General features: G+C 38.5%; 1 protein-coding gene and 1 pseudogene across 16 annotated transcripts in view; one reads left to right on the top strand and one right to left on the bottom strand.

The window, feature by feature from the left end:
* LOC105470413 (pleckstrin homology like domain family B member 2) overlaps positions 1-25,968 on the top strand; it is a 234,215-nt gene that overhangs the window by 128,987 nt on the left and 79,260 nt on the right. For all 16 annotated transcript variants that reach the window (XM_071092441.1, XM_071092438.1, XM_011722396.3 and 13 more), the window contains one exon: positions 14,350-15,698. In XM_071092441.1, coding sequence (XP_070948542.1) covers positions 14,364-15,698 — 1,335 coding nt within the window. In that variant the 5' untranslated portion in view covers positions 14,350-14,363. The remainder of the gene's footprint in view (positions 1-14,349; positions 15,699-25,968) is intronic.
* On the bottom strand, positions 9,636-9,746 carry LOC112424713 (small nucleolar RNA U3; annotated as a pseudogene).

Below are 25,968 nucleotides of genomic sequence, written 5' to 3'. Positions count from 1 at the left end.
AGTGTATGTGTACTTGTGCGTGTCTACACACATTAGGATTTACAGCTGCCTGTTGTAATAGGCTCATTCTGAAAGAATAAACAAGCCTCCTTATTTTACCATTAAAATACATTTCTTCCTGTGGAACTGCTTTTTTGGATCTTTTTGATAATTGTAAACATCCTCCTTGGAGATTATCCACCTACCTACATGTATCTAGTGGGTAATAATTATTTTGTTCAAACAGGCAGGTCTTTGAGTGACAAAGAACATGGTGCAAAGGAAGAGGAGTTGGAATCCATTTGCTTCTGTGTTTATTTGCAAAACAGAACAATAAGGAGACTATGCCTGCTAACAAACAGGCTTTTTTCTCTCTCTGCTGTAGAATATAAAATCTTGTGTGTGGTGGAAGAGTTTTAAAGGAACAGAGGTTAGAAAGCCAGGATGAGTGAGCGGGAGAAGAGGAAGTTCTAAGGAGACATATTGAGATAGTGGGAAGATCCAGGGTTATGGATGGCTGCAGAAACTGTTGGGAATGGCATTGGAAGGAGAGGATCTGGGGCTATTTGCTCAGAGGGGGGTGTTTGCAGATGGGTTTGGGGATATGTGGACAGGTGAGGCTTGTTTGCAGAGATAGAGGAGGTTGAGGAGGATATAAGAATGAAAGGAAATATTTGTGAAGTAGCTAGGTCTATTTGCAGAGGGGGAGTTGAGGAGACTAAAGGTTTAACTGAGGATGGTGTTTGGAAAACAGAGGATGAGGAAAATAGGCTGCTTTTTGACTTTTGAAATGAGAATATTGCTAGGAAGTGGTTGTTTCTGGAGCTTCTAATAATTAGCTCCCTCTTCCTTGTGTTTTGATGTTGGGATTAGTGGAAAAAGAGACAAGTTTTTGTGTCCATTTTTGTCCATTGTAAAGCTTGGAGTTTCAGGTTGAACTAGATTTGTTTTTCCCTTCAATCCTCTAAAAGCTTCCCCTCAGGCCCCATCTGCTGCCATTGGTGGCCACAGAAATACCCCCACAGAATTCATGTAAAGAATGGCACTGCTTCTGAAGTACCGCTCTAAGCTGATGTCTGAATTCAATTACATGTCATCAGTGCATGCTTTATTCATAACATCATCTTATTGTAAACATCAGTGCTGAAAGAGACCAGCCTGTGGACCACCAGTGTGTGGGGAGAGCTTTGAACACCAGACATCAACCACTGTCTGCCACAAAATATGGACTCCGAGTCAGGGTCTCTGTTCCATGGCTCTTGCAGGGCATGGGTGTAGACTCAAACTTTGTTATAAAGTGGAAATTTTGACCCACACCCTAATTTTTTTTTTGAAATGAGTTTTCCTGAATTTGCTTCTGTAATCTAAATCCCTCTGCATTTTCTCAACAATATGAAATGATTTACAGTTTTCTATCACTTGCTCTTGCAGTCGGTCCCTCTTCCATTAATTCCTACTATGTTGATTGGATGATCCTAAGCAGTGTCTTTATATGACAGTGTGAAATGACAAGTAATATGTTGTATAATTTGGGGACTCTCTATACTCACTTGGTGTAAATTACCTAGATAATTGCATTTATATAGGCCAGACTTGAAGTCCCTCTTCTCTAACACAACACAGCACAATACAACACAACAGACATTTAAATTTGTTTCTTTGCTTTTAAAACTTTATTCTTGGCCCGGCATGGTGGCTCACGCCTGTAATCCTAGCACTTTTGGGAGGCCAAGGCAGGTGGATTACTTGAGCCCAGGAGTTTAAAGACCAACCTGAGCAACATGGCAAAAACCCATTTCTACAAAAAGTAAAAAAAAAATTAGCCAGATGTGGTGGCTTATACTTGTAGTCCCAGCAACTTGGGGCGCTGAAGTGGGAGAATGGCTTGAGCCTGGGAGGCGGAGGTTGCAGTGAGGCAAGATTGTGCCACTGCACTCCACCCTGGGTGACAGACCCTGTCAAACAAACAAACAAAAACAAAAAACAAACAAATTCAAAAAAACCTTTGTTCCTTCGGTGTGTTTTCATTATCTTGGAACTCTGATCCCTACAGTATCATAAATTCACTGTTGGTGGTTTATAGTTTGAGGGATCAGCTTCATTCTGGTGCTATCTGATATAAATGAAGCTGGAGAATTTTATTTCAAAACAGATACCAGAATTGTACCAAAGAGAAAAGAATCTCCCAAAGAACTTTTAAAAATGATTCCTAATTTGATTTTTCAGGTAATTTTATTTTCCAGGGAAAAAGTATTGTGACTTTCTGTGGGTACCTTCCAGCGATCTCTTCATGACTTCTTGGCATTTTCTAATGAGGTGATGTAGTAGGTTTCAGGTGATAAAATAACAAGAGCACTGGGGGGATTTAATTAATGGATTGGAAAGTAAACACAAACATTTTGACATATATTAATTTCTTTCCTGTTTAGACTTCCCAGTGTTGTCTTTTCTCTCAGATGGGCACCAGATGCATTCGCTTCTCTAGCCCATTCTGTGGATACGCATGTAATAAGGCATGTAGCCATTAAGGCCTTTGGGACTGTTTTCCTTCCACAGTAACATAATGCAGGGATTGTATAGTTTCACTGAGACCTCTTTTTTGTTTACGTAAAATATACAGGAAACCCAAAACAAACACATCAGCATAGATCAAGAAGACAGGCTGTAAACTTTGGCATCTTCTTTGCCTCCTCTCTTACACATGTTAACACAGACCTCCCTTCCCCACTTCCCTCCCTCATGTTGTCACCTTGGCAATGCCTCTTGTGTGCTCTCCTTCACCTCCCACCATCCTAACTCTAACTCTGCTTTCTTCCTCTACATTCAGCTGCAATCTCTGATGTGTACAATCATGTTCCTCCCACTCTCATTGCCTAGGGAATTAAAACCAAACTCTTTCACTGTGTTCTTCATCCTCCTGCCTCTTCTTTCCTTGCCCACACCCTAATCCGCATTCAGAGTACATGATTGATGACTGGTCCGCATTTCCTAGGAGTTTCTAATGGGGTTAGGCCTGCTCACACCTAAAATGAAAAGGGCACTTTGGAAGTAGGGAAGGCAAGAGCTATCACTAACCATTGTTGTCCCTCATGGGGTCAGAAAAGTCACCCATCGGAATTATTCTGTACCTTTTGAGTTGAATTGATTTGAAGGTGAAGAGAAATCAATTTGAAACAAATATACATGTGCATTCAGCTGTGGCAGGTAAACTAAGCCTCAGGAAAATGAATGGATTCCATATTTGTATCTGATGGTAAATCTCTAAATGCACAACCTTTTACACATCCTAAACAGGACCAATACGCTTGAACTAAAAAAAAAAAAAAAAAAAAAAAAAAAAATGGGGTAACAAACACGAATAACCCTCTAAATTTTCTCTGGAATATCCTGCTATCCCAGTCATCTGTAACTTTCCTCTACAGATATGCATGGCCAAGAAGAAATGGTACATGGCTGTTTCTAAGATGTGGTTTATTATTTGCAAATATCCTGCTTGTTGCTTCCCTAGAGTTTGTAAAGCTGATCTTTCAGCCAACACTACTTTGGAAAATTCTGCTGTTATATTTTGTTTGGCCAACCAGTCTGCTTTGGTAATCATAGTTATTGGTTTTTAGAAAAAGTGTATGATGGAGAGGGGGAGAGGTGGTGGCACTTTCTGGGGTAGTAGGGAATCTGTATTGTAGTTTAATACTCTATAGTTTATTTAGCCCAAATAGAGAGGGGACAGAGTTTCATAATATTTTAGTCAGGTGGTTAAGTAGCATTTCCAACTACAAACAGATTCGAGTATATTACTGTATTTTATCATCTAAAAAGTAACATCAGTATCTTATACTGCTGAGTCAAAAGCCAAACCTTTGAGTATTCATTTTGACAAGAGGTATTAAACCCTTCAATTCTTTACGTTGGAGTAAATATTTAAAATGCAGTTTGGGTATAAGTGCTTAGCTTTTTATTCTGCTTAGTGACATCTGCCCTGGCTTGCTTTCTGGGTTGCTGTGTCTGCATATTGTGGGAATACTCTTAACTTAGTTCTGTTTCCCATTTTGTATGTATTTCTTTCAAAGCAAAGTCTTTCTTACTAACTGGCATTAATTCTTGCCTATTCTAACCTCTCAGAGATTTTTTTGTAGCCACACCTAAACACTGGCAGGATTACTGTCCAAGTTAAATCACTTTTAGAGGAGGCATGCTGCTTGGACCCAGGAGGGCATATCTTACATGGTGGTGGGGATGGAAAAGGATTTAGATAACCATGAGTAAGAAATACACAATTATTAAATATAGTTCATCCCAGGAGACTTACAGTCCTGGATTTTAAAAAACGGTGTTATAGAAACTAATGATTTTTCCTATATGGATTTTGCTTTAATTCTATCAGAGATAGAATGTTTGTTGGATGTACCAGTGGTCTGACCTAATAGGGGCTTGGAAGTTTGTTTACATCCTTTAACTCCCAGAATTTTAGGTGTGCAAGTGGCTTTATGCTACTATTGAATAATACCTGTCAGATTCCCTTTCCTTCAGTGGGCTTCTTTGCCATTTCTTTATACTGTAACCTCCTCAAAACTACCGCTCTCCCTGTATTCGCCCCACTGCATGTTCCTTTTCCTGTCCACCAATTCTCTCCATTAAGGAATGCATAGCAATTATTTGTTCATAAGTATGTTTTTCCCTTTGGACTCTAAGCTATGTAAAGGCAGGAGATGATATCTCTTACCATATGTCTCCCAATGCCTAGCTCAGGACCTGATTTACACTAGGCACTTAATGAAGATTAGCATCCTCATAGTAACAAAGAAGCCCCAAATCTCAGTGGCCGCAGACAATCTTAGGTTGACAAGGACCTCGTTCCATGTTGTCCTCATTCAGCAGTGTGGGCTAACAAAGCCTCCGCAAGCCTGAATGGAGGCTAGTTGTCTTAGCAGGGGAGTGGGAAATGGTGAACCATGCTCTGACTCATGATGCTTCAGCTTGGAACTGGCACATTACTTTCTCTCATATTTCATTGATCAAAGCAAGGGATGTAGCCACACCTAACCTCACAGAGACGAGGAAGAGCAACCTCGCTATGTTCCTGAAAGAAGAAGAACTGGAATATTAGTGGGTAACACTAATGCCTGCTAAGTGAATGTCTGATAAACAGTAGGCATGAATTTAATGAATGAAGTGCCTAAAACTACCCTTTGAGGTTTAAATTTTTTTTCCCTGTACAATAAACAGAACTACTCAAATATGGAAGTAATGTAGCTACATTCTAAAAAACAATGTTAATATTATCTTAGCTATTATTCAGCAAACATCTAGAGACTTTTTAATAACAATTCTGTTAGCTGTATTCCTATCAGGGAAGTGTTTGATTTTTTAGTTTTTCAGATGCATAGAGTGGAACAGATAAATACGTGTGATTAATGTTTTTGCCAGAGTCATTTAGAAGAGTTGGAAAAAATGTTGCAGTCTTCAGTATTTATATATTAATTAGTCTGATCAAGACTTTTTTTTTTTTTGAGGCGGAGTTTTGCTTGTTGCCCAGGCTGGAGTGCAATGGAACAATCTCAGCTCACCACGACTTCCGCCTCCCGGATTCAGGTGATTCTCCTGCCTCAGCCTCCCGAGTAGCTGGGATTACAGGCATGCACCACCACGTCTGGCTAATTTTTTTGTATTTTTAGTAGAAATGGGGTTTCTCCATGTTGGTCATACTGGTCTCGAACTCCTGACGTTAGGTGATCTGCCTGCCTGGGCCTCCCAGAGTGCTGGGATTGTAGGCGTGAGGCACCGCGCCTGGCGAAGAAGTTCTTTAACCTTTTTTGGAAAAGTTAGTATCTGGCTTGAAAATTGGGCAAGAGCTAAGGAAAAATCAACTTAAAATGTTTAATTGGCCACAGTGGCTCACACCTATAATCTCAGCACTTTGGGAGGCCGAGGCAGACGGATCACTTGAGGTCAGGAGTTAGAGACCAGCTTGGCCAACATGGTGAAACCCTGTTTCTACTAAAAATACAAAAATTAGCCAGGCATGGTGGCACACACCTGTAATGGCTACTGGGGAGGCTGAGGCAGGAGAATCGCTTGAACCTGGGAGGCGGAGGATGCAGTGAGTCGAGGTCTCACCATTGCACTCCAGCCTGGGCAACAGAGCGAAACTGTCTCAAAAAAATAAAAAAGAAAAAAAGAAAATGTTTAATCAGCTTTAAAATGAAGTGTTGCTACATATTTAGTATTTTATGGTGAGTTCTTTTTCCTGCTTGTCAAAACAATCCAAGTATATAAAATGTAGAAAATATGAACTAGTATGAGAGAGGTAAGTTAAAAGTCATTGGTAAAACTACCATCCAAATAAAATCACTACTGATTTTTTTGGTGTGGTGTCTTCCAGTCCATTGTTATTGTTATTATTGTTGTGGAAGAATAGGCATATTGAGGAGGCAAGAGAAGATACTGGCTTGTACTAGAGAGGCCACTGTGGAAATGCTAAGAAATGATCAGATTCAGAATATGTTTTAAGGACAGTGTTGGTAGGATTTATTGATGGATAAAATGAGGAAGGGGGTGCTAGTGACAGAGGAGACCAATGTTGATTCCCAGGATTTTGGCTTGATCCCTACCTGTGTGTATGGTTGGGTGTATGTACAGTTGACTCTTGAGCAACTCGGCGGTTAAGAACACTGACAGCCTGCTAAATTGAAAATCTGCATATAACTTTTTACTCCTCCAGAACTTAACTACTGTTAGTTTACCATTGACCAGAAGCCTTACTAATAACAAAGCCAATTAACACATATTTTAATACAAAATAACACATATTTTATATGTATGATAGACTATATTCTTATAATAAAGTAATTTAGAGAAAAGGTTATTAAGATGTTCACAAGGGAGAGAAAATGTATTTTCTAAAATGCTAAAACATGGAGAAACCTTGAGAACTTTGTTTTTATTATACTTTAAGTTCTGGGATACATGTGCAGAAGGTGCAGGTTTGTTACATAGGTATACACGTGCCATGGTGGTTTGCTGCAACTATCAACCCATCATCTACATTAAGCATTTCTCCTAATGCTATCCTGCCTGTAGCCCCCCACCCCTTGGGAGGCCCTGGTGTGTGGTGTTCCCCTGTCCATGTCCACGTGTTCTCATTGATCAGCTCCCACTTATGAATGAGAACATGCAGTGTTTGGTTTTCTGTTCTTGTGTTAGTTTGCTGAGAATGATGGTTTCCAGCTTCATCCATGTCCCTGCAAAGGACATGAACTCATCCTGTTTTAAGGCTGCATAGTATTCCATGTGTATATGTGCCACATTTTCTTTATCCAGTCTATCATTGATGGGCATTTGAGTTGGTTCCAAGTCTTTGTTATTGTGAACAGTGCTGCAATAAACATATGTTTGCATGTGTCTTTATAGTAGAATGATTTGTAATCCTTGAGTATATATCCAGTAATGGGATTGCTGGGTCAAATGGTATTTCTAGTTCTAGATCCCTGAGGAATCACCACACTGTCTTCCACAATGGTTGAACTAATTTCCATTCCCACCAACAGAGTAAAAGTGTTTCCATTTCTCCACATCCTCTCCAACATCTGTTGTTTCCTGACTTTTTAATGATTGCCTTTCTAACTGGTGTGAGATGGTATCTCATTGTTGTTTTGATTTGCATTTCTCTAATGGCCAGTGATAATGAGCTTTTTTTCATATGTTTGTTGGCTGCATGAATGTGTTCTTTTGAGAAGTGTCTGTTCGTATCCTTTGTCCACTTTCTGATAGGGTTGTTTTTTTCTTGTAAATTTGTTTAAGTTCTTTGTATATTCTGGATATTAGCTCTTTGTGAGATGGATAGATTGCACAAATTGTCTCCCATTCTGTAGGTTGCCCATTCACTCTGATGATAGTTTCTTTTGCTGTGCAGAAGCTCTTTAATTTAATCAGATGCCATTTGTCAATTTTGACTTTTGTTGCTATTGCTTTTAGTGTGTTTTAGTCATGAAGTCTTTGATCATGCCTATGTCCTGAATGGTATTGCCTAGATTTTCTTCAAGGGTTTTTATAGTTTTAGGTCTTACGTTTAAGTCTTTAATCCATCTTGAGTGAATTTTTGTATGAGGTGTAAGGAAGGGATCCAGTTTCAACTTTCTGTGTAGGGCTAGCCAGTTTTCCCAACACCATTTATTAAATAGGGAATCCTTTCCCCATTGCTTGTTTTTGTCAGATTTGTCAAAGATCAGATGGTTGTAGATGGGTGGCGTTATTTCTGAGGTCTCTGTTCTGTTCCATTGGTCTATCTGTTTTGACGCTAGTACCATGCTGTTTTGGTTACTGTAGCCTTGTAGTATAGTTTAAAGTCAGGTAGCATGATGTCTCCAGCTTTGTCCTTTTTGCTTAGGATTGTCTTGGCTTTGCAGGCTCTTTTTTGGTTCCATATGAAATTTAAAGTAGTTTTTTCCAATTCTGTGGAGAAAGTCAATGATATCTTGATGGAGATAGCATTGAATCTATAAATTACTTTGGGCAGTATGGCCATTTTCATGATATTGATTATTCCTATCCATTAGCATGGAATGTTTTTCCATTTCTTTGTGTCCTCTCTTATTTCTTTGAGCAGTGGTTTGTAGTTCTTGAAGAGGTTCTTCACATCCCTTGTAAGTTGTATTCCTAGGTATTTTATTCTCTTTGTAGCAATTGTGAATGGGTGTTCACTCATGATTTGGCTCTCTGTTTGTCTGTTATTGGTGTATAGGAATGCCTGTGATTTTTGCACATTGATTCTGTATCCTGAGACTTTGCTAAACTTGCTTATCAGCTTAAGGAGATTTTGGGCTGATACGATGGGGTTTTCTAAATATACAATCATGTCATCTGCAAACAAAGACAATTTGACTTCTCTTTTCCTGATTGAATACCCTTTATTTCTGTCTGTTGCCTGATTGCTCTGGCCAGAACTTCCAATACTATGTTGAATAGGAGGGTGAGAGAAGGCATCGTTGTCTTGTGCTGGTTTTCAAAGGGAATGCTTCCAGTTTTTGCCCATTTAGTATGGTGTTGGCTGTGAGTTTGTCATAAATAGCTCTTATTATTTTGAGATACGTTCCATCAGTGCCTATTTTATTGAGTTTTTATCATGAAGGGCTATTGAATTTTGTTGAAGGCCTTTTCTGCATCTATTGAGATAATCATGTGGTTTTTGTTGTTGGTTCTGTTTATGTGATGGATTATGTTTATTGATTTGCATATGTTGAACCAGCCTTGCATCCCAGGGATGAAGCTGACTTGATCGTGGTGGATAAGCTTTTTGATATGCTGCTGGATTCGGTTTGCCAGTATTTTATTGAAGATTTTCACATTGATATTCATTAGGGATATTGGCCTGAAATTTTCCTTTTTTGTTGTGTCTCTGCCAGGTTTTGGTATCAGGATGATGCTGTCCTCATCAAATGAATTAGGGAGCATTTCCTCTTCTTCTATTGTTTGGAATAGTTTCAGAAGGAATGGTACCAGCTCCTCTTTGTACCTCTGGTAGCATTCAGCTGTGGTCCTGGGCTTTTTTTGGTTGGTAGGCTACTAATTGCTGCCTCAATTTCAGAACTGGTTATTGGTCTATTCAGGGTTCGATTTCTTCTTGGTTTAGTCTTGGGAGAGTGTATGTGTCCAGGAATTTATCCATTTCTTCTTGATTTTCTAGTTTTTTTGCATAGAAGTTGGTACTCTACATGTTCAGAGAAACTTCTCTAGTAATGAACTATAGAAATGATACCTGAAAGTATAGTCTTATATTTACCATTTATTAAGTGGAAGTGGATCATCATGAAGGTCTTCATCCTCTTCGTCTTCATGTTGAGTAGGCTGAGGAGGAGGAAGAGGAGGAGCTGGTCTTGATGTCTCTGGGGTGGCAGAGGCAGAAGTGGAGGAGGTAGAAGGGGAGGCGGGAGAGGCGGGCACACTTAGTGTGACTTTACGCCCTTTTGTAAAGTGTAACTTTACAAAAAGTAAACTTTTTACTTTTTTTATTTCTCTAAAAATTTTTTTTATAGGACCAATCCTTCTTCATCCGTTTGCTGTAGTTCAGTGCCTGTATCATAGAAGGGTCCATGTTGTAAAAGAAGGCAAAAGCAGTCTTGAATAATCGGAACCCTTTTGCCAGATTGTGTGATGTCAGTTTGTTTGCTGGTACTGCTTGTTCTACATCTTCTTCATCATCTGACAGTGGTTTAGAAGCACTTTTCTCTATTAAGTTGTCCTCTGTTAATTCCTCTTGTGTGGTGTATTAGCACTTGAATTTCTTCAAGACCCGTATCTTGAAACCCTTCACCCACTGCCTTTTTTTTTTTTTTTTTTTTTTTTGGCCATATCCACAGTCTTTTTGGTGATTTTCTTGGCTGTCTCTGTTGTAAATTTTGTGAAGTCATATACAACATCTGGACACAGTTTTCTCCAACAGATATGTATTATTTTGGGCTCCATGGCTTTCATGGCCTTTTCTGTAACAATGATGGTATTGTCAACAGGGTAATACTTCCAGGCTTTTATGTTTTTCTCTCTATCGGGGTTCTCTACCATAGCATTGACAGTGCTTTCCATAGGGTACCGTAATGAGCCTGAAAGGTCCTTAGGACCCCCGATCTAAAGGCAGAATTAGAGATGTGTTTGGAGGCAAGTAGACCACTTTCATGCCTTTGGTGTTGAACTAATGGAGTTCTGAGTGGCCAGAGGCATTGTCTAATGTCAAAAGAACTTTAAAAGCAGTCCCTTACTGGCAAAGTACTTCCTGACTCCAGGGACAAAGCGTCAATGGAACCAATCCGGGAAAAGAGTTCTCATTGTCCAGTGAGAAGTCTTTTAGCTTGTGGTACAGCTAACAGACTAGTATTTATATTTTCCTTTGAAGGCTCAGGGTTAGCAGCTTTATAGAGGACAGTTCTGGTCATAACTATGACTGCGTATGCACAAAATGGTAGAGTAAGTCTGTCCTTGCTGCCTTAAATCCTGGTGCTCGCTTCTCTTCCTTACTAGTAAATGTCCTTTGTGGCATTTTTATTTTTTTCAGGATTGGGCAAATTTTCTCTTCATTAAAAACCTGTTCATTTAAGTGCTTAGGAGTTGATTTAAAAATATGCAAATAAATAAAAACAATGAAACCACCCTGTTCAGCCAGATATCCTTTCTCCTCAGGGAATTTATATGGTGTCCAAGAACTTATCTGCTGCCTCTTGGTTGACAGAAGCTGCTTTTACTGTTATCTTGATATTTTTTCGGCCAAACCTGTTTCTGAAATAATCAAACCATCCTTTGCTGGCATTAAATTCTCCAGCTTTAGATTCCTTACCTCCTTTTGCTTTAAATTGTCATGTAATGATTTTGCCTTTTCTTGAATATTATTAGAGTCTATAGGCATGCCTTTTTTTAAAGGAATTCTGTGCCCACTTAAAAGGTGCACTTTCACTGAGACTCAAAGTTATTTCACAAAAAGTATAAAATTTTCATACCTTTTGGCATAGCTTGCAGTGACAACTTCACAATTTTCCTTTTCTTTATTTTAATAGTGGTCCTTATGCTGGATTCATTTATTTTGAAATGGCAGGCAACTGTAGCTGCAGGCCTCAATCTCTGGTACATATTAGACAATTCAACTTTTTCTTGTAATATCATGACTTGTCTCTGCTTCCTGAGTGCACTTCCAGCATCACTAGTGGCATTTTGTATGTGTCCCATGGTGTTATTCAGGGTTTCTAGTATTAAAATAAATGTGTTAAAAATACTTGAGAACCATGAGATATAACTTATTACTGCAATATTAAATTTACTGGAGAGATGAACTGCACATGCACAGGTGATTAGCATCACGTGGCGTTTTCAGTGAATACCTGCAACACTTGAGTTCACTGCAGTAGCAACAGGGGGTGTCCAATTACTGTAGTATGGTATGTACTACAGTGAATTTTATGCAACCATGATATAATATCATATTTTTATGTTTGTTTACATTTCTCTCTACTGAGAATGGCATTATGTGTAGTCTGTGTTACTTTTCATAAGACATTTGTGTATCTTTTATGGTTGTAAATGATGAAATAGACTAGTAGCCACAAATATTTTATGCTCATCACATACCTCACTTTTCTTTTTTGTTTTTTCAGTATTTCCAGGCTATGCAGTTTGAGTTTTTTCTAATTATTGCAAATCTCCAAAAAATTTTCCAGTGTATTTATTGAAAAGTTGCGTGTAAGTGTACCCATGTAGTTCAAGCCTGTATTGTTCAAGAGTCAACTGTATAAGAAAACGGCACTCATTGTATTACATACAGAAATATACCTGTGTGTGTATAATCCATGTGTGTGGGTGTGTGTCCTGATATGTTTTTTAAAACTAACTTAACATTTTATAAATGTACTTTTTGTGCTATAAAATGTACTTCAAAATATGATTTTAAATGATTGTATAATATGCTCTCATGATGTATTATAGCTTATTTGATTTTTTCCCTATTATTTGGCATTTATGGTATTTTCCCATTCTAATAAATAACACTGTAATGTCCTCAGATTCATCTATTTCCTTGTTTTTTCAATTCCAAAATATTTAACTTGAGAGAATTGGCCGAGGCTTGCTGGAATTTCAATATGGCAAGCCAACGAGAGGTGATGTTACTTCGGAATAGAGGAGTCTCAGTTTTAGTCCTCTAAGTGGGCATGGTAAGATAGGTCTCAAACTAGGCTGGTGTTGCTTTTAAAACCGGAATTGATAGCAGTAGACACATGCTGAGAAGAGTGTTTGTCTTCGAGGCAGAAAGGGCACTGTCCCAGAGGAAATGAAAGCCTTACCCAGAGCTAGATGGCAGGACTAGATGCCAGCTGGGAGCCAAATATAATGAAGAAACTTCATTTTTTTTTAGGTACATTTAAAAAGATAAATTATGTTTGTATCTATCTGGGCAGGGCTTTGGGTTAGAGGATAAGGAACCCAAGGCAGAGTTTGTTGGGGAAGGCTGCACCTTTATGGGCAGTTGGGTACCTGGCCCATGACCAGGATTTATGCAGCCAGACTGTTTCGTGGTCTTGTGGATAAAGAAGGAGCTCTTTACTAGGCTGTCTGAATTTGCTCAGAAACTGTGTGAAGCTGAGCAACAGGGTGAAGGTCCTTAATCCATGGCTGAGAGGGAGTGAGGAAGGCTTTGATTAAAATGGAAAGCTTACATTCATTGAATTGCTCACCTCTGGGGCAACGAGAGCTAGAGGGGTGGAAGATAAAAATACTAGATATAACCTCTTCCTTAAACCTGTGGCCTAGTTACAAAGACAACCACATTATGAAACCATTACTAACCATATGTGATACTGTTTATATATAGACCAGAGATGTCATAATTAGTGTCTGATGTGCCTAAGGGTTGGAGGACAGTTTTAGTGGTTCATGAGTTCAATGACAATGTTTAAATTGTATTTTCACTTTACTGATAATCTAAGAAAAAACTTTTTAACAGGTAGAATTATAAGCCTTCCCATTTGCAGTAATAGTTTGTAATTAAAAGATATTTTCATAGGCTAAAACTTTAGTTCTTTAAGTTAACATTGTTCAAACCAGGGATGAAAACATATTTTCTTAAAAATTTTAATCGTGGAACATAGAATCCTGATCTATTCCCTGGAAGAGTGAGTAGGTCCTGATAGGATGAGCTTAGTGCATTTGGGGTACTAGAAAATTTGAAGGATATAACAGTTTCAGGTTTTTAAATATACCATCCTGATCACGTGTCAGTAATTGGTGGAATACTCTTTTCTTTGTTATTACCTGCCTCTGATGACTAAAGGAGCTTTAAGTCTTTTTGTTGAGAAGGTAACTCCCAGAGCCCTCGTTTAAAGAACCATCTTCTAACTCTCACGTTATTCATCAGTGTCTAACGTAAACTTTTCTTTTTCTGCCCAAACGTGAATTTTGTTTCCTCAGGACTTTATTTCTGAGCAGTTAATGATTCTAGCAGAGACATCTATAGTAAAGTCCATTGCATTATGCCTTTGGGCATTAGCTAGTCACTAGGGAAGCAGGTGTTCCTTGAAGGGCCAGAACATTAAGGAGAAATTGTCTTTTTTATGTCCCAGCCTAATCCTGCGCCTTTACTTGGTTAGGGATTTGTTTCACTCAAATGTCATTGCTGTCCTTTTAAGTTATTTTTCTTTTGTACATAAGATATCTCAGATCAGTGATCTTTATTATCCTCTAATTTGCTGTATGGTTTTAACAGGTTTATTAGTAAAACTGAGTTTGTGTTTATTTGCATTAGGTCAGACCGCAAGATTATTTGTTCAGATGTAGGCCTAACAAGCGATTGTTCTTTTAAAATCTTTTTTAATGCGAAATTTTCTCTTCATTTCTTTACAGATTCCAGCAAGATTATGGAAGAGCATAGCTACATACAAAAGGAGCTAGATTTAGAAAATGGTAGCTTAGAGGAAGACGCTGTGGTGCATTCTGTTGAGAACAATTTCCAAAACATGATGGAGAGCCTCAGCCCAAAGAAATACTCTTCCAGTCTGAGATTTAAAGCCAATGGAGACTATTCTGGCTCCTATTTAACCCTCTCACAACCTGTGCCTGCAAAGAGAAGCCCTTCTCCTTTGGGAACCAGTGTGAAAAGCAGCCCCTCCTTAGCCAAAATCCAGGGAAGCAAGCAGTTCTCTTATGATGGAACTGACAAAAATATTGCTATGAAACCTCCAACTCCTTTACTCAGCACTACATCCTCCCTCAGCGGATATCCACTTGGAAGAGCAGACTTTGATCATTATACTGGCCGGGACAGTGAAAGGGCCTTGAGGCTCTCAGAGAAGCCTCCGTATTCCAAGTATAGCTCAAGGAATAAATCGCACGACAATGTCTACTTTCTCGGAGGGCTGGAAGGTCGGAAGGCATCTGGCTCGCTCCTGGCCATGTGGAATGGAAGTTCCCTGAGTGATGCTGGCCCCCCTCCTATCAGCAGATCGGGAGCTGCAAGCATGCCTTCAAGCCCAAAGCAAGCCAGGAAAATGAGCATTCAGGACAGCCTGACGCTTCAACCCAAGTTAACTAGACACAAGGAGCTTGCATCTGAAAACATCAATTTGAGAACTAGGAAGTACTCCAGCAGCAGCCTGAGTCACATGGGAGCCTACAGCCGATCACTTCCCAGGTTGTACAAAGCCACAGAGAACCAGCTGACACCTCTCAGCTTGCCTCCAAGAAACTCTCTGGGCAATTCCAAACGAACAAAACTTGGGGAAAAGGATCTACCTCATAGCATAATAGACAATGACAATTACCTTAATTTTTCTTCTTTGAGCTCAGGGGCTTTACCCTATAAAACCTCTGCTTCTGAAGGCAATCCTTATGTAAGTTCTACCCTCAGTGTCCCTGCCAGTCCTCGAGTGGCTCGGAAGATGCTTCTGGCCTCCACCTCTTCCTGCGCCTCTGATGACTTTGATCGGGCTTCATACGTGGGGACAAACCCGAGTCATTCACTTCTTGCTGGAGAGTCAGACAGAGTGTTTGCGACCAGGAGGAACTTCTCTTGTGGATCTGTGGAATTTGATGAGGCTGATTTGGAAAGCCTCAGACAGACCTCAGGAACCCCCCAGCCTGTCCTTCGGGAACGGAAAAGCAGCATTAGCTCCATTTCAGGACGTGATGACCTGATGGATTATCACCGGCGGCAGAGGGAGGAAAGACTGAGGGAGCAGGAGATGGAGCGATTGGTAATCATCTAACAGTGATTGACCTCACTGTTTCATTAACCAGCATCTACAGGGCAGCCTTGGAGATGGACTCCAGGATATGTGGGAATATAGGATATTCATGTTCACCAGCCACAGCTGCTGTCTTTCTCTTCTCTTCTGCTATATGCTTCTTCTTCCCATATCACTATTAATAGGCATGTTTGGCTATCTTGAAGGCCTCCAGGAATTAATGTTAATTTAGTTGCTCTGCGGACTTCTCACAAGTATAAATTCTTTAAAAACATAACAGAGGAGCTGCGAATTTTATGAAATTTCTGAGTCTTAACAAACTTCTCTTTAAGACTATGAGGAAATGCTGACTTGTATTATTTATATCATTAAATTTGCATGTGTATGGTTATGAGAGAAGTAGTCAGTGAAATCATGACTCACCAAGAATTAGGTAGTGAATTTGTCTTTATAGCAAGTTGTCTAGAAAGTTGGAGTTGCCTCAGTGGTGCTCAGCTTTTCTCCACACTGTTCATACACAACCTTACTATCTTTAGCTCTGATTCTTAGCACGTACAGTGACTCCAAACTACACATACAAGATCTATTGAGTTGTCTTTTTCCATTTAAAATGAATTTATACTTATTGAAAATAAGAAGACAGGAGGAAACATCCCTTGAGAGGCTCACCAATGAATGAGAACAGACAACTGCTTTTTCCCATTCTCTTTTAAGCACAGGTTTTTCTCTTTTAGAATGAATACCTGTCAGAGATTACTTTGATTCATTTTTGATTCGTGATTTCCTTAACGAGAGAAGCTGCAGGATAGTGAAGCTGATTTACAACAACACTATAGGATTATCAGAAGTATTTTAGTTGCTAAAATATTCTAGAATATGATTTTTGAATCACAAAACTGGTTAATACCCTATAGGACAATAAAATTGTAACCCAGCCTTGTCCAACCTGTGGCCTGTGGGCCGCACATGGCCCACAACGGCTTTGAATGTCATCCCATACAAACTCAAACTTTCTTAAAACATGATGAGATTTTTTTTGCCTTTTTTTTTTTTTTCCTAAGTTCATCAGCTATCGTTAGTGTATTTTATGTGTGGCCCAAGACAATTCTTCTTCTCCAGTGTGTACCAGGATTGGACACACCTGTTGTAACCTTTGGATTATAATGGACGGAAACCATTTGCATCCATCCAGTAGGAAGTATGTTTGACATTTTAGAGCAGTAATCATTTGCATCACTTATAGTTTTTGATAAGTTGATGTCTGTTCTTACAGAGTTTTCAAATATCCTAACTGACAATGGTGAATGAAAACAAATGTGCATAACCTTAGAGAATTTAGATAGTCTTTAGGTGGGTCAGTTATACAGTACTCAGTATGACATTCCTCTTTATTATCATAAATAATCTCTGCAGACTGTTCTTGGTCACAAAATGGCATTGTGTTTGGGCTTGCTTTATTGACAGAAATTCAGAAGATGTTTTAATTAGCATACAAAAGTCTTGTTTATGGACAGCAAATATAATGCTATACCATGCAAAGCAACTGTTATTTATAAAGCCAGAATATTAACTTCTATCCGATAACTTAACAAGGAATCTGGGAGAGCATTTTTAATGGCTTCCATTACTCTGGACGTCTTCCTTAAATGCTTCTATTTGCTCTTCTATTCCAAGGATAGGCAACCAAACTCAAGAAATTCATCTCTGCTAGCTTTCATGTTCAGCATCTCTAAGTGTTGGTGAATTTCTCTTTCCTCCAGATTTTCCAAATCTGGTATGATTCTTGGCAATCCAGGAAGTGACCTTCTGTACTGCCTGTAAGGTTGGGCCCGTTAAGTCATAAACAGTTTTGACTTCTTGGGAGAGCTTTGTGGATATTGCTGTAAATACGAAGTTATATATATTTTTTCTTTAATAGTGGACTTATCGTATCTGTTGAAATGAGGTTTATTTTTAAATTTGACACTCTAGGCTTGATCTTGGTTGCATAGTCTATTTGTTTGACTACATTGTGGTAAAAGGGATGACAGATTCTTATCAAGCCTATGCAAATTATGATATTGCCATTAAAAAGTAAAGTGACTCAGATTACTTCCTGAATTCTCAGAGATCAGTGAGAACAATTTACCATTAAAATAATATTTCATTTAGTTTGCAAAATCAGAGTTAGCTGAATAGAGGATTAGAGATAGAGCAGTATGAATGCCAAAGCATTTTCCCCCTAAAAAATAGAACATTAAAAATAATACTAGTAATATTCCAAAACACATATCCACTTTTAGAAATTCAATTTTTATTATCAATTCAATCACTTCTATGTAATTCTTATTCCTCTGTTTCTTGGGCTCTTAATTTGGTTTCATGCAGTCATCTATTTCTGGACTAAAAAGTCCTGAAAATCTGATTTGGGTGCCTAGTACTGTCTAATTTTCTCTATGCAATTCTTTGAAATATTAAGAGTTAAGAATACCTGGTAAAGTTCTGTCCACAAGGTTCTAAAACTGTCTTTTCTTTGTTAACGAGATATTGTATTTTGTAGGCAAGCTCATGGGGAAAGTAGAGAATACTTGGTGAATGTAAGAGTTAAGTGGCTGTGGTTAATTTAACAAACAATATCAGCATGAAGAAGAGTTAAAATCCTTTAAATCAGTTTTTTAAGAACATATTACAGAGAGTGAGGGCACTGGCATATATTCAGGGCCTTTCTGTAAAGTACCCAATCTTTGAACATTACCTATAATATTAAAAATCATATTTTACCTGTATAAAATTATCTTAAGGGCAGGCGACTTCCTCATTTGATTTGAGAAATTTTTAGGGGCGCAGTGAGCAAACCTAATTATTTCTAGCCTCTTTCTTTTTGTAAAATTAAAAAACAATTCTTTGTGATTGCCCAGAGGTTCTCTGGGAAAACGTAAAAGTGGTTCAGAAATAGATATCTTGGAATTTTTTTTTTTCTTCTGTATTTAGGGTCTGCCTGATCTTGAAGGCAAAATGAGAGGTTTTGTCACTTGAGTCATAAAGAATGGTGTATACCTGAGAGTAGTGAATGTTTGTGGTTTGGCTGTTTAATCAAATGGCAATGGATTATTTTATGATGAGCAAGAAGCCTCAAATCGTTCAAAAATGAAGAAAACTCTTTTTGTTATTTTAAATATGCAAGAATACGTTCCAATCAGCGCAAAGCTCAGGAAAACTCTTGTAAGATACTAATCTCTGTTCTTTGGGCAGATTATGTGGAATAACCTTTTACTGCCTTTTACAAGCATAGACTGATTTCTCCAAGTTCAGTCTGTCATTTCAATAGCAATAACTGCATTTTAGTTTTACATTCACAGGGTGCTTGTCATATATTACATTTTTAATGCATTACATTAAACATACTTTATGAATAATTGCATCAAAATCATGCAAACTTTGCCAAATTCTTAAAATTTTGTTACTTCTTTATAGCCTTTTTATTTGCAAGCATTATAAACCAAGTTAAATCTAACTCCCCTTTTGCAGATCTGCAATTTTCTGTTTCCATCAACTTCTGCTCTTCATTGTGCTCTTCCACATTCTGGAACAACCAGACACACATCAAAAATACTTAAAGGTATTAGAAATTATGTTCAAGCTAACACATCACAGGACATAATTACGGAAAATGTGAAAAGGTTGGTCACAGTTATAATTCAGTTTAGGTGAGCAAAAAGTTTATATTTTTCTTAATATTATGGAAGTAATCTTAGCTTATGTTTTTGGCAAACTAATAAAAGGCAGTTTAAAAGTTCAGGTAAACTAATCTCTTCATCATAAAACATTCAAGTTTTTTTTAAAAAGTGAGATTATACTTGTATTATACTATACATTGATGAAACAAGGAAAAGATGTATAGCTGTTTTGTTGTTGTTGTTTTTAAAATGTATTTTCTTTCTTAAAAGTTATATTTGCCCATGACACAGCCCCAGGAGATTCTGAGAACATGTGTCCCTAAAGGTGTTTTTAAAACCAAATTATCAAATCAGGTCTTTTTTTTTTTTTTAAGAGAGCACAGTTAGACTGGGTGAGGTGGCTTATACTTGTAATCCCAGTACTTTGGGAGGCCAAGGTGGGAGGATCACTTGAGCCCAGGAATTTGAGACCAGCCCAGGCAACATGGCAAAACCCTGTCTCTACAAAAAAAACAAAAATTAGCTGGGTGTGGTGGTGCACACCTGTAGTCCCAGCTACTTGGGAGGCTGAGGTGGGAGTATTGATTAAGCTCAGGAGATTGAGGCTGCAGTGAGCCAGCCATGTTCATGCCACTGAACTCCAGCCCGGGTGGCAGAGTGAGACCCCATTATTTAAAAAAGCACCTTTAAAGCATTAGAATTTCACAAAATTTACTTCAAGAAAATAAATTCTTGAAATTCTGGGAATGTTAGATTTCTCTAACTACTTGTTAGTCTCTGTAAACCAATCAGAACAGTAGGCCTCCTCTATTTAATTTATTATTATCCTTGGGAGATAGAAAAATATTTCACCTACACAGAGTATTTCCCCCTCCCCCCGCCCCCAGGTAGAGAGACAGATGAAAGGTTTATGGCATAAGTCCTACAGCTCCAATTACAGATCAAAAGTGAACACTGGAACACAAAATCTCACTGGAACACAGATCTCAAAAGACTGCTTTTCCATCAGGCACTAAATATATTCCTGATCTGAGTACACAAATAGAAAAACAAACAAATTATAAACAACAACAACAAACAAATAATCTGTCATCTCTCACCTGACCAAGGCTGGATTCCAGTTCTACCTGACAACTCTCCACGTGGTCAGATCGTGAAACCAGATTCCTAGTCATGGTTGCCACCAGTGGAGATAACTATCAGTTGTATGCAAACCAGAATCCCAGGCCAAGGATTAGAAACAAAAACTGTAGCACAGATTCAGTAAAACAAAAACTGCAGAGAATAGTGAGTCAGTGAAGCTGATGTTCTACTGCCATTTGTGATTTACCTCAGAAGCCAAGAAAAGATATGTCTAGGCATCCAGCCCATGAGATATACTTCATGGGCAGTGCAATTTAATTGACTGGATAGAGTGAGTCACTTGTGCATTTTATTAGGACCTCCAAATTGTCAAAGCATAATTTTCAAAAAGTAAATGCAACTCTTATATAAATGAAGAACGAATAGATGCCAAAGATTTCTTTAACTCATTAATGAAGAAACCAGGTGGGGTAAAGCTGGTTCACTAAGCATAATATCTGTAATATTTTTAGCTCAGCTGTGATTATACTAGTGTTCCACCTGGATTTTTTTTTAATGTGTTCAATCTTTATTTGAAAACGCAAGGTAGTTTCATTGAGTACTAAAGATTGAACTATAATTATGCACCTCCGAGGACCTATTAATGAGGTAAACAATCTACTTTGAGTCTGTATTAAATAACTTCCAGCTGCTGTGCTATTTGAGATGTTTAGTTTGTTCCTTTTTTAAAAAAATAATTTTTCTTTCTTTTTTGTTTTTGCTCTCAGCTACCAATTCATGCTTTGGTCATTTTTGCCAGCCATTTCGTTTTTTATGATCTTAGAAACCCGTTATCAAGTCTTGATTTGAAGTGTTCTGAACTAAGAGTGACTAAGTACAAGTGAGGTCTCAAGGAGGTCCCCAGTACATGAAGTGTGTGCATTTCAGTTCATAGACCTTGTGACATCCATTTGGACTGGTTGGTGGGTCATTTTAACTTCCTCTGAGCTATGTTTCAAGTAGAGGACATTAATGGATAAGGTGTTGCTAGAGGGCTGGGATGCTGATTCTTTGACAAGTTAGATGTTCTAGATCAGGGGTCCCCATCCCCCGGGCCATGGGCCTTAGACCAGTAGCGGTTTGTGGCCTGTTAGGAATGGGGCTGCACAGCAGGAGGTAAGTGGTAAGCCAGCAAAGGTTCATTAGTGTTTCCAGCCACTCCCCATCACTCACGTTACTGCCTGAGCTCCAACTCCTGTTAGATCAGTGGTGGCATTTGATTTTCAAAAGAGCGTGAACACTGTTGTGAACTGAACATGTGAGGGATCTAGGTTGTGCGCTCCTTATGAGAGTCTAATGCCTGATGATCTGTCACTGTCTCCCATCACCCCTAGATGGGGCCGACTAGTTGCAGGTAAACAAGCTCAGGGCTCCCACTGATTCTATATTATGATGAGTTATATAATTACTGCATTACACATTACACTGTAATAATAATAGAAATAAAGTGCCCAATAAGTGTAATGTGCTTGAATCATCCCAAAACCATCCCTCCCCCATGTCCCTGGAAAAATTGTCTTCCATGAGACCAATCCTGTTGCCAAAAATTTGGGGGACTGCTGTTTTAGAGGTTAGAAAAATCATTATAAAGTAGGGTATTCTTGTATTCATCCTGTTTGACACCTGCCCTCCTCCAAGTAGTCCAGAGGTAGTGATAGCTGTCTAGAGCTTTTTATGGTCCAAGGCAGTGAAAGTCATTTTAAGAAGAAAAGGGGAAAATAAAAAAATGAAAGCAAACCCTGATGCTTTTAAGAGTATTCATTTGGTTACGTTGCCAAAAGCACCTGTGTTCTTTTGTGGAGAACCAGTGGATTCCCACGAATTGCATTGTAGCCATCCAATATTTTCTTTCTGGCTGGTAGTGGTCGTCTACTACCTTGATAAATAGCATTGTCGCCATTTAGAACTCTGCAGGGCCACGTTGATACTTATTTCTCAAACGTGGTGTAATGTGATGCCAGCTCTCATGAAGCATCATGGAGTAAGGTTTTCTGATTTTTTACATACATATGAATTTTTTACATTGCATATGGATTCCTTGAAAATAAGGTTGGCTTTCTTTTAAGGCACATATTAATGTTTCTGTGGTAGTTATGTGAATAGGTGAAATGTCTGGGTCAGCAATTCCTACCATTGGAGGTGTTTTGTCCTTATAGCTCCTATGAAAGCACTTTATAACTAAATAATTTTAATCAGTAAGAGGCTGGGACCCTACCTATCTTGCTCACCACTATAGATGCACCTCCTAGCCAGATGACTAGAGCATAGGAAGCATTCTTTACATGTTTTTAAAAAGAGTAATTGAATGTTTTTGATATCCATTCTTGACGTCCATTCTGGGTTTCCTTAATCTGTGACTGTAGGTTGCATCCCTGGTTCCCAGATGATATGCATTTAGTTCTAGGTAACAGTGAAGCTCTATGCAAAAAATGAAGATATTTCAGTATAAATACATTCTTTTTTACTTCCAGAAAGGAGAAATTCTTTTCCAAATTTCAATTAAAAATAAAAAGATGAAAGAGTTATTTTTCTTTACTTTGAAAATTTTCTAGCATTCTTTGTAAGAATTGTTGCTCTCCAAGGTCATACAAAAACCAAGGCTACAGGTCCGAGAGTCTTGCTTGTGTACCATTGAGCAGATCATAGATCTAATGTTTCTAAAATTAAGTAAAAGACTAATTGAGCATATTTGTTTAAGGACTTTTGGTATTTTATAAAATAAATTTATATGTTCTCTAATCTCTGAAAGGTGGTCAGATGCAGACCCTATTTTAAAGGCCAGAAAATAAACGGGTTGGTATTATTTAATGTTGTAATCAGGAAAAATTATTTAGGAACCCAAGACTAGTGAGCGTGGTCAGGTCAAAGTGACTCCACATGTAGATTTTTGCTTCTCTATTTGCTTCTTGCTGTCTCTATTTCCTGGTGACTCCTGACCCCCCAAAACAAGTTGGGCATTCAGACCTTTTTGGCTATGTTGAGCCATATTATAAGTTTGACAGTATTTTTTGTTTGGATAGCAGAATGGACAATGTTAAGAGCATGCTTATTGTTGTTTAGTCATAGCGTTAATCTTTTTTTTTTTATTTTAGATGAATGTCTTTGAAATGTGAAGACAAGTTTAAGTACTGAAAACTGTTTCGTCCTCCAGTCTGACTTGAATCTCCTTCCTGATGTGGCCCTTCCGTTTGCTACATCCTGAGTATAATTTTAAGTTATTAAAAAAAAAATGGCTGCACTAGCTGGAAGAAGCCAGCTAAATTGCAAACGGGGTGAGAGGTTTGTTTACCAACCCAATAAACTTAGTGACTCAAGACTTTTGAAAGGATCTTGAGAAACAATGGCTTTCTTCCTATACTCTGAGCTAGAATGGCCACTGGCAGGTACATAAGTTGATTTAATCTTCAGATTCATTCTAAGCCTTAAGCTGAATTTTTGCAGTAGTCTATTCTTGAGAGCAAATCCTCTGTTCTTACAGTGGCAGTACAAGCTATTGCCTCTTGATGGTGCCATGCATTAAAAAATTATTCTTAGAATTTGAGAGATGTATGTTCCTACTCTTCACATAGTTGAGCTTGCTCAGGCTAAATGCTGAAATATAAAAAGCAACTTGGACTAAAAAGAGGCCCTTTATGCCCCTATGTCAGTTATAGAAGAAGTCTCATTCTTTTTTAAAATCATAAATATATGAACACTTGTTTCTAAATAAGAAATAAAGCTCATAAATAAAATTTGTAGAAAAAAATACAGACTAAATGAAAACTGAAAATATATCAAGACCAACAAATATATAGGAGTGGAGGCCAGGCATGGTGGCTTACGCCTGTAATCCCAGCACTTTGGAAGGCCGAGGCAGGTGGATCACCTGCGGTCAGGAGTTTGAGACCACCCTGACCAGCATGGTGAAACCTCATCTCTACTAAAAAAATACAAAATTAGCTGGGCATGGTGGCACATGCCTGTAATGCCAGCTACTTCGGAGGCTGAGGCAGGAGAATCGCTTGAACCCGTGAGGTGAAGGTTACAGTGAGCCAAGATTGAGCCATTGCACTCCAACCTGGGCAAAAGAGTGAAATTCTGTCAAAAAAAAAAAAACATACATATATGTGTGTGTGTGTATATATATATGTGTATATATATGTGTGTGTGTGTGTTTGGAGATACATGAAGTGAAAGAGGACTATTGATTGTTTCTAGTAAAAGTGGTCCCCATATTTGTTGTCAGATTACTTTATATTTATTTATTATTCTTTTTTTGAGCAGAGTGTTGTCCAGGCTGGAGTGCAGTGGCAGGATCTCGGCTCAGCCTGCTGAGTCGTTGGGATTACAGGTGCGTGCCACCATGCCCGAGTAATTTTTGTATTTTTAGTAGACACAGGGTTTTGCCATGTTGGCCAGGCTGTTCTCGAACTCCTGGCCTCAAGTTATTTGCTCCCGTCAGCCTCTGAAAGTATTGGGATTACAGGTGTGAGCCACCATGCCTGGCCTAGTATATCTAAATTTAAAAGCTGACCATTTATTGAGCTACCATTTTAAAAATTTATCATCAGCTAATAGGTTTAGTGATTGTGCTGGCTAATTCTTTCTTTTTTTTTTTTTTCCTGAGATGGAGTCTCCCTCTGTTGCCTAGGCTAGAGTACAGTGGCGCGATCTCAGCTCACTGCAACCTCCGCCTCCTGGGTTTAAACAATTCTACTGCCTCAACCTCCCAAGTAGCTGGGATTACAGGTGCCCACCACCATGCCTGGCTAATTTTTGTATTTTCAGTAGAGATGGGGTTTCACCATATTGGCCAGGCTAGTCTGGAACTCCTGACCTCCGGTGATCTGCCCGCCTTGGCCGCCCAAAGTGCTAGGATTACAGGCGTGAGCCACCGCGTCCAGGCTGCATTGGCTAGTTCTTATAATGTGAATTTCTCTTCCCCAGCTTGAGAAAAGGTTATGGGAATATTTGCTGTAGAGAATATTTTTAAAGTTGGAGATTGATTTTTCAAAAAAAAAAAAAAAAATCCAAAACAAGCATTACAAGGGTAACACATCCAGCACTTTTTCTTTTGTTTCAGCCATCTCAATGTGCCAGTTAAGAAGATGTTTATTAGAAGTCACTTAAACAAAATAATCTCTTTATATTGAATAATTGGAGATTCACATGCAATCATAAAACATAATTCAGAGGAATCCCGTGTATCCTTTACCCAGTTTCCTCCAATGGTAACATCTTGCCAAACTATAGGACAATATCAGAGCTAGGATACTGACATTGATACAGTGAAGATACAGAACAGTTCTAACACCACAGTGGTCTCTCATGTTGGCCTTTTATAGCCGCACCAGCTTCCCTTCTCCTTAACCCCTGATAACCACTGATTTCTTTTCCATTTCTATAATTTTATCATTTCAGAATATAACCATATAGCATGTAACCTGTGGGTTTGGCTTTTTTCACTCAGCAGAGTTCTGTGGAAATTGGGCTGGTTGTTGCAGTCACTGGTTCATCAGGTT

This window comes from Macaca nemestrina, chromosome 2 (assembly GCF_043159975.1).
Source record: "Macaca nemestrina isolate mMacNem1 chromosome 2, mMacNem.hap1, whole genome shotgun sequence".
Lineage (NCBI taxonomy): Eukaryota > Metazoa > Chordata > Mammalia > Primates > Cercopithecidae > Macaca > Macaca nemestrina.
Note: the sequence above shows the minus strand (reverse complement) of the source record. Positions and strands in the feature narration are given on the sequence as shown.